The sequence below is a fragment of the Macaca mulatta genome, chromosome 3 (genome assembly GCF_049350105.2).
Source record: "Macaca mulatta isolate MMU2019108-1 chromosome 3, T2T-MMU8v2.0, whole genome shotgun sequence".
Lineage (NCBI taxonomy): Eukaryota > Metazoa > Chordata > Mammalia > Primates > Cercopithecidae > Macaca > Macaca mulatta.
Genome location: NC_133408.1, coordinates 13,307,600 through 13,331,363, shown reverse-complemented (window position 1 = coordinate 13,331,363; position 23,764 = coordinate 13,307,600). Strand labels below are relative to the sequence as shown.

Here is a 23,764-nt window from a genome sequence, read left to right as displayed (position 1 = left end):
TTTTTTTTTTTTTTTTTTTTAACGGAGTCTCGCTCTGTCGCCCAGGCTGGAGTGCAGTGGTGTGATTTCCGCTCACTGAAACCTCCGCCTCCTGGGTTCAAGCGATTCTTCTGCCTCAGCCTCCCGAGTAGCTGGGACTACAGGCACATGCCACCGCACCCAGCTGATTTTTGTATTTTTAGAAGAGACAGGGTTTCACTATGTTGCCCAGGCTGGAATCCACCCACCTCAGCCTCTCAAAGTACTATGATTACAGGTGTGGGCCACTGCGCCCAGCCTGTAACTCACTTCTGAAGGTCCAGAAATTCCTTGTTTCCTGCTGTTATTTATAGTATGCTGCTTGTTTAAACCAAACGTGAAGTTAATTGACACTTAGCCAGGCAATTTCGATTACCTGTGTGGCTTCTCTTTGGAAGAACATGGGTTGTAGACAAGTCTAAGAACAGAAAATGTTAAAATCCAGTTATCTCAGAAAACTTGGGTTCATCTCCTACCTCCCATATGCCACAAAAGACGCATGGGATGTGAAATGGTAACCTCTGGGTAAGGTGACAAAAGGTACTCTATTCTTGGCTTACGTGGACTACATGGTTAATCCACTGAATAACAACCAGAATTTTCATCTGTGTGGTAGGAGAACCAGAGGTGAGAAGGGTAGAGTGATGGCTAAAAGTACTTTGTTTCTATTACACTACGACCTTGGACTAGTTACAAAACTTTTTGTGCCTGTATTTCCTAATCCCTAAAATGGGGTTAACAGTGCTTGCCTCTTTTTAAAAAAATTACTCAATGATGCTTACTAAAGCATGGTAAGGAAGACTTTATTCAGGACCAACGCGATGGGTACAGGGATCAGGGAAACTCGGTCTTGCAGAGGGGAGACAGAGAGAGAGTGGGCTCAACTCTGAATGCAGCATGGGCAAGTAGGAATTTATGGCCATGTAAAATTACTAAGAAGAACCATCGGGTTAAGAGGGATTCTGGCTAAACCGATCTAAAGGATTCTTTTTTTGTTTTTTTTTTTTTTTTTTTGTGAGACGGAGTCTCGCTCTGTCGCCCGGGCTGGAGTGCAGTGGCGGGATCTCGGCTCACTGCAAGCTCCGCCTTCCGGGTTCACGCCATTCTCCTGCCTCAGCCTCCCGAGTAGCTGGGACTACAGGCGCCCGCCACCTCGCCCGGCTAGTTTTTTGTATTTTTTAGTAGAGACGGGGTTTCACCGTGTTAGCCAGGATGGTCTTGATCTCCTGACCTCGTGATCCGCCCGTCTCGGCCTCCCAAAGTGCTGGGATTACAGGCTTGAGCCACCGCGCCCGGCCCTAAAGGATTCTTGTAGAACTCAGGCCAGAGTGAAAAGACATGACTGGGGGATAGAGAAAGATGAGGAACCTGATCTGCTACGAGGGGATGGAGGTTCTGTGCTAGAATTGGATTTTACAAGGAAGTGCACAGATGGGCCTAGCAGAAGATTCAGAAGCCTGACTAAAGTTTGGCCAAGCAAAGAATCTTTGTCACCTCAGGGCTGTTGTGAGAATTTTAGGAGACACATCCACCAGCCTTGGCATGGGACCTGGTGCAGAGTAAGTGTTCACTAAACTTTACCTATTAACATTAAAGCACTTTAAGCTGACAAACACTCCACTTACAGAGCTTTTAATGGGGCAAGCAAGGGGCAGCGGCCTCAGCTGCAGGGTACTTAATCTCTAAGAAAGGCCGCTGGATAAAACTGCATTTGCAGAGCCACTGGCTGGAGGGCGGAGAACCGTGTGTGTGTAAAGGGATGGGAAGTGCAGAAGGCACGGCCCCCGCCCACCGCAGATAGTTGCTAAAGGGTCTCCCAAGCACTCAGCCTAGCCTTTAAGTGAGAGCTGAGCAAACATTTAAAGAAATGAGATAGGGTTAAGGTGTTCGCCTGCCCTCGGCTACAACACGTGGGGACAGGTCAGGCGCACACCACAAACGCCCATATCGTGCCTGTGTGTACCAGGCACCGTCCTCGGAGGTTTACGTGCATCAACTCACTCAAAGCATCGGGTCCCCACTTTCAGCACAGGCAGCCGGCCCAAGGTCACGCAGCGCGAAGGGGCTGAATCAGACCCGAGCCCGCGCGCCGCGGCCCACGGCCTGTGCCAGCGCGCCCCTCGCCGGGTAGGGGGCCTGGTCAGCCGTGCCAGACCTGAGGGTTGTGACTGGGGGCGCAAGCGTCACCCCTCTACCGACCCCGAGCAGGAATGTTCCAGAACCCCCGCGAGCAGCCGTTGGCCGCAGAGCCCCCGGGCCGGCCGCGACCCCGCCTTCCGCCGGGAAGGTCCCTAGTGCCGGGGAGTCGCGGGCGAGGGGCGCGCGCACGGACGAGACCGCACCGCAGCGCACGCGCACTGGCGGGCACTCACTCTCCCGCCGCCCGGGAGAAGGAAGGCATAGAAAGTTCCAGCCGGTTCGAGAGCTAGGTAGCAGGCATGGCGGGAGGCGGGTAGGGGGAGGCAGGGTCGCGAGGGGGCGTGCGGCCGCCGCGAGCGGCTCTGGGCCGAGTCTGCAGCGCCGCCCCTAGCCGCGGCAGGCGGGCTGGGCTGGGGTCGGGGCGGGGGCGGCGCGGCGGGTGCGGGGCTGCGGAGGGGGCGTGGCGGCTGCCCGCGGGCGTAGAGGGGGCGGGGCGGCGGCTGGGCGCGCGGGCGGGGCGGGGCGCGCCGAGGGGGCGTGGCGCGGCGTCTGCGCAGCTGCCAGCGCCTTTAAGCCTGGGCTCGCGCGGCCGGAGCGTGCTTTCGCCGCCTGGGAGCCGTCCGGCCCGGCAGTCTTTAGGTCCCCACTGTCTCCGTCGTCCCGCCCCTTCGCGTCCCGGGAACCAGCTCGCTCCTGAGCCGTACTCGCCGATCCTCCAGGCATGCCCCGCTACGAGCTGGCTTTAATCCTGAAAGCCATGCAGCGGGTAAGTGACCTTCCCTCAGAGCCGGTCTTCCCGCGCGGGCGCCCCCGCTGCCGCTAGGCCGCCGTCCCCCGCGCGCCCTGGCCGCGGGACCCCGGGCCTTCCTGCACTCCTCCGAGGAGGCCAGGGCGGCGGGCGGGCGGCTGGCGTCCGCGGGGAGGGGGCGCGCGTGGGCCGGTCGGGCTCGGCCGCGTGCGCGCGGGAGGCGGGGGTGTGCCTGCGCGTGTGCGCGGTCCGGGAGGGTGTGCCTCGCAAGCGGCCGGGCGGGGGCGGGGCGGCCCGAGCGGGCCCCGACCCCGATCCAGGCGCCGGCCCTCGGGAGTCCAGTGGAAGGTCCGCGGGAGGACACGCGCGAGCGCCCAGCCCGGCTCCGGCCCGTCCCCGCCAGTCGTGAAGCTGCCTCGTCGCCGGCCCCGCCGCCGCCTGCTGCGTCCCGCTCCGCCGCCTGCCGGCCTCCGCCGCCCGCCTCCACTCTAGCGCCCGCCGGCCGCCCGGAACGTCCGCGCCCAATAAAGCGTTCCTCCAAAGCGTGTTTGTGCAGTTGTCTGTATCCCCGTCTCTTGCAGTCGCTCTCATGTTAAAAAAAATCTTTGACTTTTCTTTTTCTGACTTCAGCGAAAATCCCGCTCCCGGTGCCCTTAGCCCAGTTTCATTCATCCAAGTTGTGGCCTTTCTTGCGCCTCCAGAAGACACTTTATTCCCCCTGCTTTTGATTGATCTTGAGGTAGATGATTTCACGTTTGGAGGGATGCTAAGCGAACCAGCAGCTCGTTCCCTTCAGGTGACGGCGTGGCCAAGGACAGGGGCCCGCGGCCCGGAGGCAGCTCACTTCGTCCTCTGTCCTGGGTCATGTACTCCTCAAGTCGTCGCCGAAATCCCCATTCTCCCGTGAATTCGGAATTCGGTAACGTAGTTTGGTGTATGGTTTTGTGTTTTTCCTCCACCAGGTGTAATAAACAAAAATCATTGTACCACGTCCGAACTTTGGAAGCACAGCTTCCTACAGCGCTAGAGGGGTGGACGGATTTTTACGTTTGAATCAGGCTCTGGGTCAATTGCGAGGAGTATTACCAAGTTTGATTGAACTTAAGCTCAATTGATAAACTAACAATCACGGAGCGTCGGGAGATTGTTAGGAAGTGTGCTTTGCATACTGTTAACTGGGAAAGGACTCGAGTGCCTCTCTATCAGGTCCAGACAGCCTGGTCAGGCATGCCATTGTGTCCCCCAGCTTGTTCTTCATGGATTTGGAAGAAGTTAAGATTGTATTGTTCAGCCTCTTGAATATCCCTCTTGGCCCTCCTCCTCCCTTACCGGGATATGTAACTCGGAAAGGATAGGAGCAGTGAAAACAAAATATTATTAAAAGGGAAGATTTTTAATTAGGTGGAAGTTGTTTAAGCCCTCCCTTTAACCTATGTGTTTTAGGAAGTGTAGAACCTGGGAAATTTGTTACTGAAATTCCGTTTGTTTACTTTCCTTGTCTTGGGGAGGTAGCAGGTGATACTGAAAGAGGCAACCTGTAGGCATAATATTTGCGCATTCTGTAACCCTTTGAAACCTTTGAAATGAAGACTTGCACTACCCTTTGTTTTTGCCATAGTTGCCAGTTATCTTGGTTAACATAGCTGCAAGTATAAGTTAAATGTATGTCTTTTACCATACTTTTTTATGTCCTGTAATAACATAGCCTTTGGATGTGGAGCACCCATTTTTTACTCTAGTTCAGATCAACCGAGTGTAATTTGGTTAAAATAATTAATAACCTTCCTCGTAAATCTTCCGCATGAGGGAAGGGGGCAAAAAAAAAAAAAAAAAGAAAAACCCTATAAAGTAGGTAATAAAGGTGAACTGCCTCTTGGAGAAAGAGGCCCCATGGCAGTAGATAGAAGGCTGTAACAATGGTGACTTATGTACAATGGTGAAGCTATGTTGAGATCCTTGACCTAAATAAAGTAATATTAAACAACAGTTTCTCACTTATTTGTTCAAAAACCTATCTGTAGCTTGTAAATGTGTCACAAACAAAGACTTCCAGGTTTTAGACCAGTTTGCTTGCTTTCAGTGTAGGAAAATAGGATTCTAAAATAGGAGGACTATTTGGGGGGAAACGGATTTAAAATGTTAACTCTAGGCTTATGAAACGAAAAATGTGACTCTGAGTTTGCACACCGGTAGCAGGCCCTGGAGAAAGCACAGTTTTAACCTGAGGCACTTTGGGCTTCTGTTGCAAGAACGGTATTACTGAAGCTCCTCAGTTCTAAGTTGCATATCTTTCACGTTTTTAGATTCTTAAATGTACCTCTTTACCCCTTTAATATGATATATTTTCCTTTCCTCCTCCAGATCATTTATGCATCTTGGAATTGAGGAAAATGCTGTGTTAGGCAACTTTAACAGCGGATATGGAAGTTAAGAAACTATAGTTTTTCCAGCCTTTGGACTCCCAGAGCTGCTCTCCTGTTTCTTCTCTGTGGTACTCAGCCTGGAGAGCATTCTTAGTCTGTTTGGAGAGCATTCACTCCTCCCTGTCCTCATTACTTTTTTTTGACCCTAGCTTGACTCCTTTAAATTGAGCTTACTAAATTTTAAAATTTAAAATACAGATCATGTGTTGGTTCTCACGGTATCTGCATTGTAGCAAAGTCAATTGTGGGAACCCCCATTGAAAGATTTCAGAGTGTATTATGTGGAGTAAGTCCTATTGAACTATAAAATTGTACAATTAGTCACCCAGAAATTCCAATACTATGTTTTTCTCAGTTTGTAAGTGGGAGTTGATTATGAGCATCTACTTTTGTACTTCCAAGTTTGGGCATTTATGAATGATACTAGTCTTTCTAAGAAGAAATTTATTTGCAGGTACCATTTAGCTTGATTTTTTAAAAATGTGTGTACATAAAAATTATTGCTGTTTTATCCCTACTTTAGCGTGAGAAGTAGGTAAAAGTGTGGTTAAATTCTGAAATATGGCAGTAAAGTGATGGATGTTGTGAAACTAGGCCTTTAAAGGTGACAAGCAATTTGAAAAACTAGTTGTTTAACAGTCTTAGACCATATTTATGGAAGAGTCTCCAGAATAAAAAGATTTCAAAAGTCCTGTTACACCCATACCAGATACCTTCAAGAGAGTTTTATTAATTTCTGGAAAACACAGTATTCAAAGGCTGTAATGTGAAAGGACATAGCCACAAAGGAGAGACCAAGGCTGCAGTCCCAGATAGCCTCACTTCAGTGTGAGGAAGACCTTCTCTGACAATGGAAAAAGAAATGGATTGCCTGTGAGATGGTGAGGTCTAGATCCACCTCTACCCTGCCCTCCTGCAATGAGAACTTTGAGGTAGATGAGGAGAAGGGGTCATACATTTGGTGAGAGAGTTTTCTTGAGAGTGGGAAAATGGTTGAAGCCCTTTGGTTTCACTTGATAATTAGATTTTAAAGGTTGGTGTTTCAGTTAGGTAAAAGGCTGAAGTGCCAATACATGAATGGTAAAGCCACATACTGTGTAATGTAGAGGAGTTTAGGAGAAAACAAAACTTTGTAGACACTTTTTATGCCTTGGGTATACAGGAAGAAGAAATATGAGGAAAGCTGTGCAATATATATGTATTCTTTAGTTATTTACTTTATGAACACCAATTACTTCTCATGCCCTTTGCCCTGAAGGTGTTCACAGTTGGCATATTTAGATTATGAAAGCCCTGGGATAATACTTTTCCTGAAATCTTCTCATTGGTGGTCAGGAATTTTTACGTGAAGAATTAAAGGTTAATGGCTTAATAACTAGTTCACTTGCTAAATGATTGCATGTACAAAAATATAATATTTTATATTAAGATAGCTCATTGAAATAGTACTTTGTAGGGTAGGGAGTTTTATGTAATCTGAATTTAAGTTCTGACTTGGTTTAATTTAAATATGGAAAAGTATAATAATCAGTTCCTAAAATGTAGAAAACAATTGGTTTTCTGGTAGGGTGATGAAGAGTTTTTCTCTAAACTAGCAAGCCTTTTTTGATTAGAACACCTGGCAAAAGTTTTGTATTTGTTGTAGAGTTCTATTCAAGTTAGGATGTTCTGAAAGTAATGCCTATGAAGCGCCTGTATTTTAGATACCTTTTGGAGATGGAGGGTGCTAATAAACTCATGTATTAGGTCAACCCTAGGTCCTTGTGGCTTGCTTAGCTTGCTTGGCAACCATTTGCCAACTAGGAGGTAGTGAAGTTTCTGCTGTGTGTTGGTGGGAGACATCAGTTCAACCCGAAACATCTAGCTGTCAAGTGGTCAAGTCTTTTTTTTCTTCCCATGGGCCCTCCCTAAACAGCTTAGCCTTGTATCTTTAATAATCTCTTTGTGTTTTATCTGCTTGAAACCAGGCAACTTAAAATAGTTACCCAGTATTGGAAGACTTGACCCTGTGAACAATGTTATACTTTGATTTGGTATTAAATTTTCTTGGGTTACAGCTTATTGCCGCAGCAAGCTATTGAAGAAGGAAGGAGTCCTGTTCCTGCCCCTGAGCTACAGCTAAGGTACAAGGAATGGCTTGGGGGTAAGGAGTCCTTCCGCACCAGATATGGTTTGTATGTGTGAAGACTGCTTGTCAGAAGTTGACATTCTGCACTAATTTTTTTTCTTAATTCATGACTCATACATTCAATACTGATGTTTCTAGATTTTAAAAATCTAGGTTATATCTAGTATTGTATGCAGACTGTTATCGAATCTTCCAACCTTTTAGATTATAAAATCAGTTTCAAGAAAATTAAGAGTTCAAAAGCAATGACTGGGAAATTCTGAAGTAATATTTTTCATCTAGTGTCTTGCTGTGTTTGTACTACTGCATGTTTAACTCATCTAAAAGAAACCTGGAATACCAGAATGGGGTTTAACATCAAGGTGGAAGGAAGGGTAGAGAACAGATGATAAAATACTGTGTGATTGCTCATGTTATAAAAAGCTGTTGCTATTTAATTATCAAACTTTTCCTGTTTCATGTTCTTAGCTTTGGTTAGAATTTCCAATATACTCATGAGTTTATCTGTTTTTAGTGGAAGGCAGTATTTTTAAGACACGTGTTATCAACATATGTGGTTACCTCTTAGGGGAATCCTTATTTAAGGAATTAGTCAAATTAATGAATGGTAAGTTATCAATTTCTCTAAAGGAAGAACTGCCCTTGGGTTTGGAAAGTGACAGTTAATTCAACCTCTTATCCTTTTTGTTGCTCTGAAATTAGAGCAGGGGTTGGCAGCCTGTGGCTTTCAGGCCAGATCTCATCTGTCACCTGTATTTTTATGGCTTGTGAAGTAGGAAAAGATTTTACACTTAAATAGGTGGGGAAAAAAACAGCAATACTTTATGACATTTGAATTTCATAAAACTTTCACTTTTCAGAGTCCATAAGTAAAGTTACATTGGAACATGACCCTGTATTTTGTTTATATTTATTTTCTGGTCCTTTACAGAAGAAATGTGGCAGCCCCTGATTTAGAGTGTATAGACACAATTTTCTAGGTGCAACATTTTTCTTGGCTTCTTATGGTGCTGTTTTCTGATGTTACTCCCCTGATTTCTCCCTTCCTCCTCCTCTTCTTTTTTTTTTTTCCAGACGGAGTCTTCCTCTGTTGCCAGGCTGGAGTGCAGTGGCGCGATCTTGGCTCACTGCAACCTCTGCCTCCTGGGTTCAAGCGATTCTCGTGTCTCAGCCTCCTGAGTAGCTGGGATTTACAGGCACGTGCCACCAGACCCAGCTAATTTTTGTATTTTTTTTTTGTTTGTTTGTTTAAGTAGAGACAGGGTTTCACCATGTTGGCCAAAATGGTCTCAGTCTGACCTCGTGATCCATCTGCTTTGGCCTCCCAAAGTGCTGGGATTACAGGCCCTGTTCTCTTTATGTACAATTCCTTTAACCTTCATGTGGATGATTTGCTGCCTTTTTTAACAAGCTGACAACTCTGGCATTTCCTTTTGTCTTCTGTGCTGGTTATGGCCTCCTGGGTATCCCCTTGGCACTGCAAACTCAGTGTGGTTAAAAACTTAAATGTATTGCCTATCCCCGAAGTTGCCTCTGTTATTGCTGATTTCTGTTTATCGCTTCTCTGTCTTCTGTCATCTGGGCCTGAACAAATCCAGTTCTTTCTTTTCCTGCAGTCTCAATCACATATAGTCTTCTCTGCCCTAGTTGAACTGCTCATGGTTGTTTCTTCCTTAGACTCTTGCAGTTTCTTAGCTGGTCTCCTGACATACTACTGAGGGGAGGATAGCTAATACCTGTAAATACACTTGTAGTGCAAATATATGTCCCTGAGATACTTTAAAACACCTAAATAGGTGCACTTTTAACAAGGAAATGGTAGAAAGCATTGTTAAGTGATGGCTTTCTGATTCCCACACTAATTGATTGTATCAACCTTGTTGCTGAATTACTGCATACTTCTCATTTTCAAATACATGCAGCATGAAGTCGCATCTGAGGCTGCCTCAGATATGACTCCCAACTTATTTTTTTTAACCTCATCTTCCAGTTCTTTTTCCAAATTATTTTATATGCCCAGTAAACAAAGTTGTGCAGATTCTTATACCATTGCATTTTATTTTCTTTGGTGCTGGCATCTTGCTGTTTTACTGTTTGGAACGCCCTCCCTTTCAACAATACCCCACCACTGCCATGAAAAACCAGTCTCATGTTCTTCCAAGTTCATTTTAACTCATTTGGTACATTAAACAAATGTCAAGGGCCTGCACCATTAGGAGTATAGACTAATCTTTGCTTTGGTTGCATGAGTCTCATCACATGTCTCCTATCACATGGATCACTTTCTACTTTGTATTATAATTAATTGGTGAATGTGTTTTACCCCCTTTGCTAGATTACACATTCTTGAGAGTTGAGTCTTTCATTTCTGTTCTGCTATGTTTTGCGTATATGGTAGATACTCACTAAGCTGCCTTGAGGATTTACTACTCTCATCTCTCTAAAATAGTTATTTGCTATGATACAGCGTGTTGACCTCAGGCTAATAGTTTGCTTACAAGTCAGTGCACTTTGCTCACGCTGGGTGAGTTGTATGTTTGCCAGAAGTTGTGTTGATTTCCAAGACTATTTTATGACAGATAATCTTGTTTCTATAAAATAATTCAAATATCATGTGAGCTGATGAAATGAGTGTGAACCTTTGTTTCCTGAAAACCAAGTTGGATTCTTTGGGAAGACTTGATAAAAGGTGAGTCATTAAAATAATGGCTGTAGAATTAGATATGGCTGAATGACTCAAAGTTTGGGAGGAAAAATAATAGGAGGATTCTGTATGTGGAGTGTTTTACAAGGATCTTTTAAAACTTTCCACTTTAATGAAGCTGAAACTGGAAATTGTAGATAATGCCATTTATAGATGTCACTTAGATCAAGCAGAAGGAACTCAAATCATCAGGGAACTCCAAGTCATCGATTCCATTCTCCAAGTGCTTGTCATGACCCCCATATTGAGGTTGGCAAATGAATGTATGTTTGTGTGTTAAATAAAATACTTAATGAAATACTTAAGGTACGTATATATGGTTTTATGACTGGATATGGCTTTGGGTATGAAGGCTTCTGCTTTATAGAAAATAGCTGATTTTTTTGTTTTCTATTATAAATGAGTAGAAAAACCTTGTAAGATCTGAAATGAAGATACTGGATGTGTTACCATAGGATAAACAAAAGACTGGCATTGGGAGACTAGAAGGAGCTTTAGAGGCAGCTGGGACTGGGTTTTGGATTCTAGCACCTACTTCCTAAGGACTTTAACCTTTTGGATCCCCAGTTCCTTCTTCGTAAAATGGAAGTAATTCATTTGGGAGGGCATTTGAAGATAAAAGTGGTTATGTGACCTTGGAGGTAGTTAAGTGTAGTTCTGTCATTAAAGTAGCTTTAAGATCTTAGGCAAGTTGCTGTGAACTTCATTGCCTGGTTTTTCATTATTCCCAGTTTATTAATGAAACTCCAAAAGATAAAAGTTATTGTTATATCTAAGTTTATTTCATCAGAATCCCAAACTAGATCAAACCTGAAATACAGTTCTTGCTCAGTAAATGTTTGACTTAGTGGTATTGGTACTTACTACTCTGCTCCCATCTATTATTGCCATGAGGGGTATGGGACTGGTTTTGCCAGCTTTTTTTCTCTCTTCCTACTACCAGCCAGAAATCCAGATTTTATAGGAAATCTGTGTGTGTGGTTTTGTTTTGTTTTGTTTTGTTTTTAAGATGTTGCCAACTAATTGAAGAATACGTAGGTACCATGGATCAAATGTAATGTATCTGTGGGTTAGGTTGGCTCTCATTTTATAATCTAGATATTCAGGTAATTAGCTGTAGGTAGCCTGTAAACCTCTTAGCATCTATGTTGACAAAGCTCACCTTGTTAATTGGTCACTGGTTTACAATAGGACTAATTTCAGTGATGGCAGGCACATTCAATTCTTAAAAGTAGTATCTATAGTTAAGGATTGTTGGGTTGTATATGTCCATTTAGGCTAAAATGTACATGTAGGCTTCAGAGCTGCACCGTGTAATCTGTCAGGGAGTGATATTCGCAGTCCACTTTTTTTTCAGTGTCTGAGTGATTGCTTATTTTAGGCATGTATTAGTACAATATGATTTGTACGCATTGTATTAACCTCTTAGGTGTTTGAAATACTATTGGCATGCAAAGATTGCTTTGTCTAGAAAATATTTTTTTTTTGCTCAGAGTATATCTGTGGAATTAAAAATAGTTTACCCGTGATCCTTGGAAAATAGTATTACCTTAAAAAAAATTCAGGTGCTCTCTTAGTAAAGAGTATAGAGCAGGGACGTGATGACATTTTTATTTTTGACCAGGCTTTGTGTTTCCATGAAATAGAAGCCAAGTTATTACCTTGACTAACTTTACTTTTTTTTGTCTTTTGTTTCTTTCACTCCCACTCCAGATAGATAACATCAAATTGCAAATAAAACGAACTCAGATCCCAGGTTGTTCTTACCTACCTTTTGGCCCATGGTATAATTGACTTGTTTTGCTTTCCCTTCCAATCATTTTTACTATGATTACAGTCCCAGGTAAGGGAATTTCTATCCACTTTGGGCATACCTCAATAGAGGTTGGTGTAGATGAAATTGCAAGTGAAATTGCAAGTGAAAGCACAGACTTAGCAAAACTTTCTTTATTGCAGCCCTCAATCCTCATAAACTGGCATTTTTCTGCTTCTGTCCCAGAATCGAGAATTCCTGGTTTTGTCTTTGTTTAGACTTCAGTTTTTAAAAATTTCTCTGTAACACCTACCCTGGTGGTTAAGTGCTTTAATTTTGTCAGCTGAAGAAACCAAGTGCAGTTATAGTAGCCAGGTTGCTGTGGATATAATCCAGTTTGAGAAAATTCTCATTGTGGTGATCAGAAGTGCAGTGTTGTGGTTGCATTTCAGCTGCTGGGAAGATGCTCCTGCAAATCCGTGTGTCGTCTTTGCTGCCATTAGAAAGGTGCAGAATCAGTATAAGTTCCAGATATCTGCTCCCTTTTCATTTTGTGCTCAGATGCCCTATGTATGAATTCTGATTATAAAATATCTGTTCAGTCTGGTTTTGATTCAGATTTAAGGTGAATTTCTGTTGCTCAGTTGAAAAGCTAAATTTGAGAGTAGGCTCTGTCAGGCATGTTGTAGGAAAGGTGTATGGCACTGAAGTGTGTGGTTTTGTTTTTTAACTGCTTGACGCTGTTAAGTAAGCAAATGACCCAGTCATGGGTTGTTTTGATTGCCTTTCTTCTGTTGGTGTACTGCTTGCCTTCTGTTTTGTTAATAGTCATATGAGAAAACAGTTGCATGAAGTATAGTATCTTGAAGCTTTAAGACACCAAGTTTCCATTAGGGAGTCTGTCTTGCAGACTTTGGTAGCATTATTGGTCTCGTGGGAATGCCATTCTCATGTGTGGACTAAGTAAGGGCCAGGAGTTTTTGCAAATTTTGTGTGTGTAAGAAGATTGAAGAAAACATTTTTCCTAATGTCATTTTCTTAAGTATTTTATCTGATTAGGATGGACTCATTGGAAACTACTGATAATTTCATTTTTTTTTTTTTTTGCGATGGAGTCTCGCTCTGTTCCCCTGGCTGGAGGGCAGTGGCGTGATCTCGGCTCACTGCAAGCTCCGCCTCCTGGGTTCCCGCCATTCTCCTGCCTCAGCCTCCCGAGTAGCTGGGACTACAGGCGCCTGCAACCGCGCCCGGCTAATTTTTTGTATTTTTAGTAGAGACGGGGTTTCACTGTGGTCTCGATCTCCTGACCTTGTGATCCGCCCGCCTCGGCCTCCCAAAGTGCTGGGATTACAGGCGTGAGCCACCGCACCTGGCCAACTATTGATAATTTCAAGATTTCCTATCAACTGGCATCCAAAGAAAACAGTTGTGACCCTATGTCCCTGGATTTTTATATCCCTTTACTTGTCCTATGTTTGCAATATAAGAGGAAAATCCAGCTGCCTTTATAATCTAGAATACCATGTTTCTGTTTTTATTTCTTAGGTTTAATTCAGGGCATAATTTCTACCAGTCCATCCAAATACTGTTAAAGTTACCCTATTTGTGGTCTTACTTCTTACTTCTTGAGTGTTATATTCTCCAAACGTTAGAGAAAATTAGAAGGTTTTAAAGTTTTCCAACTAAAAAGTATCTTTCAGAGGAAATACCCCAATTTCTGAATCTTCTGTTTATAACTTGGCCTGGAGAATTATAATCTGGTCTACCAGGAACATGCTTGTGCTTAGGTTTTCTGCCTTACTCACATGGAAAGATGAGTAGAAACTATTTCCTTCTAGAAACAGTTTTTTTCTAGAAACATAAAATTGGAACCAAGTAGGTGGAGAACAGAAAAAAACACAAAGTTGACCTGTTAGGATGTTTTACCTCTATAAACCTTAAAGTTGCTAGCCTTTGAGGGAGGCCGGATGAGTTGATAATAATACCTAACCTTAGCAGTTGATTGAAGTAGGGGTGCAGGGGTTATGTAGGTGTGTGTATGTATTTAAGATATATGTACACACATATATGGATATTATACACACACACATATATACAATTCTTTTGAATTCTTAGCCATCTTAAGGTTAGGTAGAGTGATTTCCATTTTACAAATGGAAAAACCGAAGAATTAAAACACAGACTTGGACATACGTAACGGTAAATACAGTAGTTTAATGAAACTTTGTATTGTACCCATTGCTCAGCTTCAACTGTTAATTTTCAGTCTCCTCACCTCTATTTTCTTTATCTTAAAATTTTTTTCCATTAATTTCCCTTGGCTAACATGACTAAAAAAATTTGAAACTGTAAGAACAGTTCATTTAACACTTGTATGATTTTTGCATAGATCACTAATTGTTAGAATATGCGTTATCTTTTTTTAATCTGCATTATTTTGAGAGTTGCAGACATCTTGACATACCTTTCTTAGGAATAAGGGCCTTCCTCCTAACCACAACATAGCCATCACATTCGAAATTGACAATGATATGATACTACCACCAAATATTCAATTCATATTGAAATTTATGCCATTTTTCCAGTAATAGTTTTTAGTGTTTTAATTCAGTATTCAATCAAGGATCATGTATTTACTTGTTTAGTCTCCTTGAACAGTTCCAAAGCCTTTGTGATTAATAACAGTGGCACTTTGAGGAGTTTTGGAGTCCAGGCCTACTGTTTTGCAGAATCCCTCACTTTGGAGTTGACCGTAGTTGGTTTTCATGATTAGAGTTAAATTAGACATTGTTGACATGAATGAATATTCTATAGAGATGTCAGTGCATCACATCGGGAGGCATACCACTTTGTTAAGCAGTCATTTGGTTAGGTGACATTCACCAGAATGCGCCATTGTAAATGTACCCTATTTCCCTTTTGTATTAAGTGATCTATGGAGTAACAAACTTGAGACTGAATATTTTGTTCTCCAACAATCTTCCATTGGTTTTAGCATCTGTTGGTGACTGAATCAGTTATTACAGGAGTACTTTAAAGCAAACCTAGGTATATCATTTCACCTGTAAGTAATTAGTATGTAAGAAATAAGGACTTTTAAACAACTGTAGTGCCTTTGTCACACCTAACTACAATTCCTTAACACCTAATGTTCGTGTTCAAATTCCCTGAATTGTCTAAAGTGTCTCTCTGCAGTTTTGGTTGACTCTGAATCTAAACAAGGTCCACAAGTTATGTTTACTTGATGACCTTAAGTCTCTTACTCTGTAACAGCTTCCCCCACTCTTTACCTTTCTGGATTTGGCTGGTCACTTACGCTGTTTATATATACATTCTTCTATTCCAGGTAATTTCTCTAGACCCATAGGTAGAAATTTGATTAGATTCAGCTTTTGTTTTGTTTTGTAAGAGCACTTAAGTGGTCTTGGGAGGGATAGATCACATCAAGAGGGACACATGTTTGCATTTTAGAGAAAAGATTAATTCTTGGTGTGGGTACAGATATTATCAGCCTCATCCATCCATTTTGAAGTCTTCCAGCAGCCTTTCTCCTGAAGGTTGTAGCATCCCTGTACTCATAGCTTGGGTGCATTACTTCAGGGCTTACCCGTGGTGATTTTTCTCATTACATTAGTCCTTTTGCATCAGTTAGCTGGATTTTATCTGACTTGTGTTTATTTGTAGGTTTAGTGTGTGTGTATGTCTTCCTGAAAAGTGTTGTAAAAGGATGCATTCTTCATCTTTATTTCAGAAAGGATGTTCATGAACTCCCTTAGTGATCCTCTCAGATGTCCTCAGTTTTCTCATTTGTAAATTGGGAATCATCATGTCTGCCTCTTGGGGTTTTTGTGAGGATTAGATGAGCTCAAACATGTAGTGTGAAAATAGTGGTTGGCACATGGTGTTTGGTAAATGCTAGTTACTAAGATAACTTCTTTAGTTTTGTGGGAACTGAACCCAACTGTAATGGAGAGGTGGAAGAGGGAGTTCTTCATGAGTTCATATCAGGGTGCTTGGGTTTCTGTTGGGTGAGCTGAAGGGAATTGTTGCTTGCCGGCACTGACCTGCTCTTTCAGCTGTGTGGAAACAATTGCCAGACAGACACGCACAGGAAAGGTCTGCACATATCACTGCACACTAGGAGGTGGATGTTGACAATTGCAGCAGTAAAACTCGAAACACATTACACAGTGGAGTTAGCACAGTGAAGGGAAGTGGACCAGTCTGGTGGTAGGCGGTAGGTTGAGGGAGATGGTGGCTTTAGATACAGGTTTTTACTATGTCATGGTCCACTTAGATTTTTATCTGAGTGAATGTATTTGCCTAGTCCAGTTTGCCTTGTCATTCCACATACCCTCAACTGGAGCTATTTGAGATTGCAGATCACTGGTGGGGGAGGGAGGAGACTCTTTTTCCCTTTAGGCCTCTTTAATCTGCATCTCTTGTCGCTTAAAAAACTCACTGTCTACGGTAATATAGGATATTGGAAGTTTAGCATTCTTGATGGTGAAGAACTTAGTTGTTAATATTTGATTTGTTTATTTAACATTTGAGCACCTGTAATATGTAAGATGGTGTTCTGGACACTAGGACACATCAGGGAACAACACAGAAAATTCTACCCTCATGGAGTTTACATACATGGTAGTGAGGAGACAGAAGAAACGTTTAAGTTTTATAGCATGTTAGGTGTGGAGTACTGTGGATAAATACAAAGTTGGAGAGGAGGCATTAAGATGGTCAGGGAAGTTAGTTTGTGCAAAGACGTAAAAGAGGAGACAAGTCTTGTGGAAATCTGGGGTTACAAAGTGTTGCCTGCATAGGAAATAGCCAGTCCCAGAGGCTAGTTTGGTCCATTGTGATGAAAGGGTTGACTGCTTGCTGTGCTTGTGCCCTGTAGTGGGCCAAGGGCAGAAGCATGGAGACAAGAGGCCAGGACAGTGATCTGGGTGAGATGGATTGGTGATTTGAACCAAGGTGCTAGTAGTTGTCTTTGATTCTGGATGTATCTTAAGTAGAGCCAACAGGCTTTGCTGATGGATTGATTGCATGTGGGTTGAGGGAGAAAGTGAGCAGTCAAGGATGACTAAAATTTTTGGACTGAGCAGTAGTGAGGATGAAGTTGCTATTCTGATATGGGGAGGATTGAGAGTAGAACAGGTTTTTTTGGGCAAAAGCAAATTATTCATAACCCTGAACAACAGGCAGCTACAACACTTCATCCATTAAGAGCAGTTGTCCATAGATTTTACTGTGAGAACCCTCGCATCTGTAGATTGTATAGCTAATTCTTTCAGCTTAATGTTTTAAAGTTTTGGGAGTTGATAGATAAAGATTGGCTAAGATAGAATCCTATGGCCTGTGATGACTGGGTCAAGTATAGAATACGCCTTAAGACTTACTATTTTTCCCCCTCTGGTGGAATGACTAACACTGATAAAAAGAATGAAGGCAAAAAGCCTTGAACTTGGATGGTGAGAACATAGATGGGTCTGGTCTTACAGCTGACTCATCCGGGCTTTGCAGTATATGAAGCCTATGCCTGGGACTTCTTTTTGTTTTTAATCTCTTTGTTTTCTCCATACACATCCATTCATATGATCACACAAAGATTTCAACTGGTTTTTATCTTACGTGCTGTTTGCAGTCTTACTTTGTTAACAGTTGTTATATACCCATCTTGGGTATTTTCAAGCACAACTTTTTAAACATGCATGATCTTTTATCAATATCATTAATGTTTCTTCCTGTCAGTAATGTCCTTTTCATTGAAGGTAGTATTGCATAGTGATTAAGGGCAAAAGCTATTTAGACATACAGATGGGAGTGCACATCCTGGCTTTAACACAAACAACTGTGGCCTGGAGTGAAATATACTACCTCATGGCTTCAGTTTTCTCATCTGTAAAATGGTCATAATAATTGTACTTATCTCATGATTGTTAAAAGGATTAAAGCAATGCACATAAAACTAGACATAGTACCTAGATGGTGTTAGGACTTAGGTTAGTGTAAGTTTTTTTTTTTTTTTTTTAATTTCCATTATTTATAGTTCACTTATCTTTGATAAACAGTCTTTTACAAGCAGATAGTGTTGAGCCTCTTGAATTCTCATTGAGTTACACAAATGTTTTGGTCGAGATTACATAGTAATAGGCATTACTGCTCTGTTATTTCATATTTTCTTTTCTTTTTGAGACAGATTCGCTCTGTCGCCCAGGCTGGAGCGCAGAGGCGTGATCTCGGCTCACTGCAACCTCCGCCTCTCTGGGTTCAAGTGATCCTCTCGCCACAGCCTCCTGAGTAGCTGGGATTACAGGCACGTGCTACCACACCTGGCTGATTTTTGTGTTTTTTGTAGAGATGGGGTTTTGCCATGTTGGCCAGGCAGGTCTCGAACTCCTGGCCTCAAGTGATTCACCCACCTTGGCCTCCCAAAGTGCTGGGATTACAGGTGTGAGTCACCATGCCTGGCCTGTTATTTCATGTTTTCATTTATCTTTAAGAAAATGGGTTGTTGGGAGTTGGCTCCTATATGTGATCTAGTATCTTTCACATAAAAGTTAAAACCAGTAGTAGTTTCATAGTTGTTCTTCCCTCATTGACTGTCATATCTATAAGGTCTTATTTCTCTGAGATTTCTTTAAAAAAATTCATGATGAGCCAAACTTGTTGGTAGAATCGGGTTAAAATGAATATATCTTGGGTGGAGTGTGTATGGATGAAGTAAATCTGGTGGTTTATGAACTTTTCTAGGTGAATAAGATTTTATTTGAGGAAATGGTTTACTTGGGAAATTATCCATTCTCCCCACTCCTGTCCCGGGAGAAACTGATAAAAGTAGAGCTGTTCTGGTGGTAGAGGGTTGGGAGGAGGGCCGCAGTCCCTCTCTACTCTGCCTCAACTTCACGCATCAGAATACAGCTTCAGCACCAATTGAGTCCAGTCAGAGCTTTGTATAATTATTAACTTTTAAAAACTTGAGGGTGCAAGTTTAATAGAAATGTTTTGTCAAAAAGATTTAAGGGCAATTCTTTATATTTTAGGTAGGGTTAAAGCATTATGATACAGGTTGAATATCCCTTATCTTAAATGCTTGGGACCAGAAGTGTTTGGATTGTGGGATATTGCATATTACTTGGTGGCTGAGCATCCCAAATCTGAACATCCCAAACCCCAAATGCTCCAGTGAGCGTTTCCTTTGAGCATCTTGTCAGTGCTCGAAAAGTTTTGGATTTGGGAGGAGCATTTCAGATTTTTGATTTTTGGATTATGGATACTTAATCTGTAGTGTTGTCTTTAGCTCCACTTACAATTTAAAACTGGCTGGAGTTCAGGCCAGTTGTATTAGGAAAACCTGTTTTGCTCTGTGTTACTGATGAACCGCTACAATACCCTAGCTCCACATTTTTAAAGTAAGCAAGGGTTGAGGACAGTCCTGTGTGAGTACACATACACTTTGCACCAAGCATTGGGAGTCTCTTCCACAGCTGGAATTTGCTTTCCTAGACCTTGAGTCAAGGTGACAAAAGTGAAAGCTTGTATGAAAAGTCTTAAGAATTTTATATAAATTTTTTCTTTTTGTGTTTTACTTGAAGTGATTTAAGTAGGAGCTAATAGTTGATGAGACAGTTGGGAGTCTAAAATGTTAGAGCTGTGTCTTTAATGCATTATTTTGTCTAGTTCTTCTATATATAAATAACTTGGAAAGATCCTAATATGCCTTGCACATAGTTGACAGTTTAATTTGAAAGGAACTAATATTACTTCTAGTATATTCGGGTTGTAGGGAGTAAACTGACATTTACTGAGCCACCCTCCCCATTGCACTGGGCAATACTAGCTTTCTGTGTTATTTATTCCTTATAAATCATAAGGAGCAAGTTGGTTTCATTTTAAAAGCTAGACAGTTGAGGCTCATAGGGATGAAGTTGTTGCCTGAGATCCTACAGTTAGGAAGTGACGGAGCATGGATCCCACCCCTTAAAAGCTGTGCTGTTTTCTTCTGTACCATGCCACCTACATAGATGTGGTACCTACACCCACCTCCCTTCTTACAGAATCATGAAATCTGTCTTGTCTGTTGGGGTGGGGAGAAAACAAGCTTGGGTATGCCCATGTTTTTTGTTTTTGGTAGGTTACACAAAAGTGATTGTAATTCAGGTAATTAGGTTTTCAGAGGGGTCTGTGTGTTCTATAACCCTAAATTATTAGCTAAGTGAATATTTTTCGTTTGGATCAGAGGATGAGCAGGACTTACCACGCTTACCATTGACAGAGTGCTGGGCTAGGCGTCTCAGATTGTACCTTGAGTGTGTGGTTTGTAAATTGACTCCAAAGCTAAAGAGGTGGTTGTTTGGTCACATTTAATATTATTGCATTCTACTCTTTGCAGGCCTGCCTGTGTCATTGAACTTATTATGACTTGAAGCCCTGACTGAGTATAGGAGATAATTTTTCTTGTTCCTTTTTTGGTTTTTATGGCAGGTGATTTTAAATTTTATTAGTTTTTATTATTTATTATTTTTTTGATAGTGTGCCCATATATCCTGCAGTTTACAGATAGTTCCAGAATAATTTTCTGGTTTGGAAAATAAATGATATGGTCACCCAGATAGTACAGGAGAGATCTGGTCATGATAACTACATTTTGGTCAATGTGGTTATATCACCTGAAGGAAGTGGTTATTTAAATTTGGTCTTACCTTTTTGTCTCTATTTGGTCTATTTGGTCAAATGCAGCAAATATTTACATTTACACTTCTCTATTTGGATTAATTCTTCAGTTGCAATTTAATTAATCCAGATACATGGAATAGAACTAAAACTGCATTCTAATTCTTTGCAAAACAATAAAATACTACTTTCTGAGAAGGCTGCCTTCTCTTTTGGGAAGAAGGGGAATCTGCTCTGTTTCAAAGCACCTGTGTGTTCAATGTTTGGCTCAATCTGCTCATCACCACTAGGGAACTGTTTCTTTTTGCATTCTACAAGTATAGTCCCATTACAGAAGCTTTTTAAGAAAAAAAATGGACTACCAAGGAACCCACTTACAAGCTTTTCATAACTGTACCTATTTTATTGTCTTATAATTTTTACTTGAGAGGTTTGCCTGAATGGTGAACTGTGACAATAGGCATATATAAATATAAAAATACAAGTTAAAAAGCCTCATGTTAGCTGAAGATTCTTCCATGTATATTCTTGTAAAAATAAGGGAACCCTGGACAGTGCTCATTGTATTTTTTCTTTAAAAGGAAGAAAAACATATATATATATAACATACTGTATATTCAGAACCATTTTTAAGGAATGTACAGTTTATCTCTTGAAAGACTGAAATTCAAGGCTGTGACTATGACTAGAGTGTAAAATATAGCTGTATTGCATTATAGTATTTTATATATTCCTACAAACTAAATTGACCTGTTTTTGGTTTTGTTTTTCCTTTTCCAGTCTTTACCAGGTGCTGGTCTCTGCATGTATTTTAAGTTGGAAAAATCTAGAAACCTACCCACAGACTGGTATGGTATCCAGTGAGAAGGGAACTGTCTGCAGTGGCTTTGAAGGATCTGAGGAAGCCTAGGCCGAGATTTGAGAATTCAGCCTTGAGCTAGTGTTAGGCTATTCTCTGCTACCTCTCCTGTGGGCAGAGCAACTTTACTAGAGAAGTTAGGAGTTAGGGCTAGCATGAGAACTTCATGTAGTTTGAGCATTCATCAGACAGCAGAATATAGCTTCTATATCTACCTTGCGTAAATCAGATTTGACAGTGAAAAACAATGTTACTGATAGTAACAGTGCTTCCCAGTGATTGAGGAAGTGCTTGTTTTCTTTTTGAGCACTTTGTTCTCTGAACAAATAAGCTGCAGCAGCTACTATGACGCATAACCCACCCTATTTCCCCCCCAGATAAAACCACAAATACCCAATGTTTTTCTTTCCCTTCTTTGGAAAGCATGGTTGCTACTGCCATTGGGAAGAGTGATACCTGATTAGCCAGGTAGCCTTCTGAAAATTGAAACAAGTGGCCTGAGGATGACGTGGATGGCTATTGGGTAGCAGAGAGCCCTGGAGGCAGGGTTTCATAACTACCAACAGCAGTTTTCCTTGTAATTGACACAGCAGTTTTCATTGTAATTGACAAGCTTCCCTTACGCAGAAACATTTAAAGGTACCCTTTTAAATAATGTTTGCTAGTCATCTGATTAGATTTTATTTAAAATTTACATGATTCCTCCTACATAATGTCAAAGCATTTGTTTAAAAACTTGAAAACTTTTGGGGGTGGGGAAGGTGGTCATGGAAATATGATTATCTTCAGGATTTGGCAGGTATGAAGTGATACAAATCTCAACTTTTAAGATTTTTTTTGTTTTTTTGCTTTTCTCTGGCAATCTTATTTATGCCAGCCATTGACACTTAGAAAGCATTTAAATCACTTTTCATAGCATAATTATTGTAGTGCTTAATGCTTTAAAAAGGCATGCAGATGGGATTGAGACATTTCTATCCAGACAGCTTTTTCTGCATTAGACCTAAGAACCTAATTTTGTAGGACAGTGGTCTCTAGGCATTATGTTTAGCTCCTTTTGTCAGTGAGAAGTGTGTTGTAAAGTTTCTAATACTGTGGTCTGCTGTGAACAGTTTTGAGAAGAGGGAGCTTTAGTATCATTTATAGGACTTAAAAGGAAAATGCCTAGATTCATGAGAAAAAGCATGGAAAAACATTTTGCTCTGAGGTTGCTTTACTGCAAAAGGAGAAATCACTTAGAAGTTAATGTGTGGAAGGCATTAGGTTGAATAAAAATGTTTTTTCGTATTGATCTGTCAGCTGCAATTACAATTAACTTTGAAAATTCAGTATTTGTCTCTTTTTCAGGAGAAAAGACATCAAATTAATACGTTTAATTTTAGGTAAATTTAAATGTCTGTTTTGCAGAGTGATTATCTTAATCCAGAACTGAGAAATTCCTGATGGTCCTACTGAAGATTTATCTAATGGTCAACAAATGTCTGTTTTGTTGAGGTTTGGCGGAGATAATAATAAATCATTTTTTAGTCTTCAGAAAACTTTTCTCCTCTTCGCTCTTTTCTCTGCTTCCCTATGCCCTTCAACAAAAAGCATTAAAAGGAAAAAATACTCAATAAAATCATACCTTTAGTCAGTGCTGTTATCCTCTCAGAGGTTCTTTTAGAAATATTGCCTGATGAAAAGGAAGAGAAGGAAATTACCTCTTTTAAAGTTTTCTTTTTATTTTCTTGCAGCGTCTTCTAACTAGCAGAAATAATACAATTTTTGAGTTGTTTTGTAAGTTGGATATTTCTAGTTTTGTGTGGAATATCTTGTTTCCCATTAGGGCAGGGGACGTCTCACAAGTTCTAGGTTACTGTATGACTACTATATCCATTTACTGGAGTTTAAGAAGCTTTATAACAATACATTTCCAGAGACTGGGCAGTACTTGGTTTTCTATGTTTAAATTTTCTGAGGGTAGATGATAACATCTAGTAAACACCACCAGGTTCCATCCAGGACCCTAACTGGCCATAAAGTTAGCCCCATACTCTCTTAGGATTCATAGTATTTTAAGATTTCATTTTTGTGCCCTTATTATTAATTAGTGTTTTCTTCCCTTTAGGGTGCTTTAAGATCTTAGTACCTGTTCCAATCTGAGACTGCCACAGTAAGACGAGAAAGGGCAATGCTGTGGTAGGCAGTTAGCTGCTGAAGTTAGGCCACTTAGTTACGAAGTTGATTAATTTTTGTCCTTAGTTCAAAATGATTAATATTCTCACTGACATAAGTATCAGCTGTGATCATATAGATTGCTCTTTCCTGTGGAACTGA

At 41.3% G+C, this 23,764-nt stretch overlaps 2 protein-coding genes across 2 annotated transcripts in view; both read left to right on the top strand.

The window, feature by feature from the left end:
* Positions 1–2,755: 2,755 nt before the first annotated feature.
* MRPS6 (mitochondrial ribosomal protein S6) overlaps positions 2,756–23,764 on the top strand; it is a 67,479-nt gene continuing 46,470 nt past the window's right edge. Inside the window, exon 1 of the mRNA XM_028845342.2 lies at positions 2,756–2,923. Coding sequence (XP_028701175.1) covers positions 2,879–2,923 — 45 coding nt within the window. The 5' untranslated portion in view covers positions 2,756–2,878. The remainder of the gene's footprint in view (positions 2,924–23,764) is intronic.
* Positions 2,756–23,764, top strand: part of SLC5A3 (solute carrier family 5 member 3) — a 32,442-nt gene continuing 11,433 nt past the window's right edge. The window contains exon 1 of the mRNA XM_028845332.2: positions 2,756–2,923. The gene's annotated coding sequence lies outside the window, so the exon portion shown is untranslated. The remainder of the gene's footprint in view (positions 2,924–23,764) is intronic.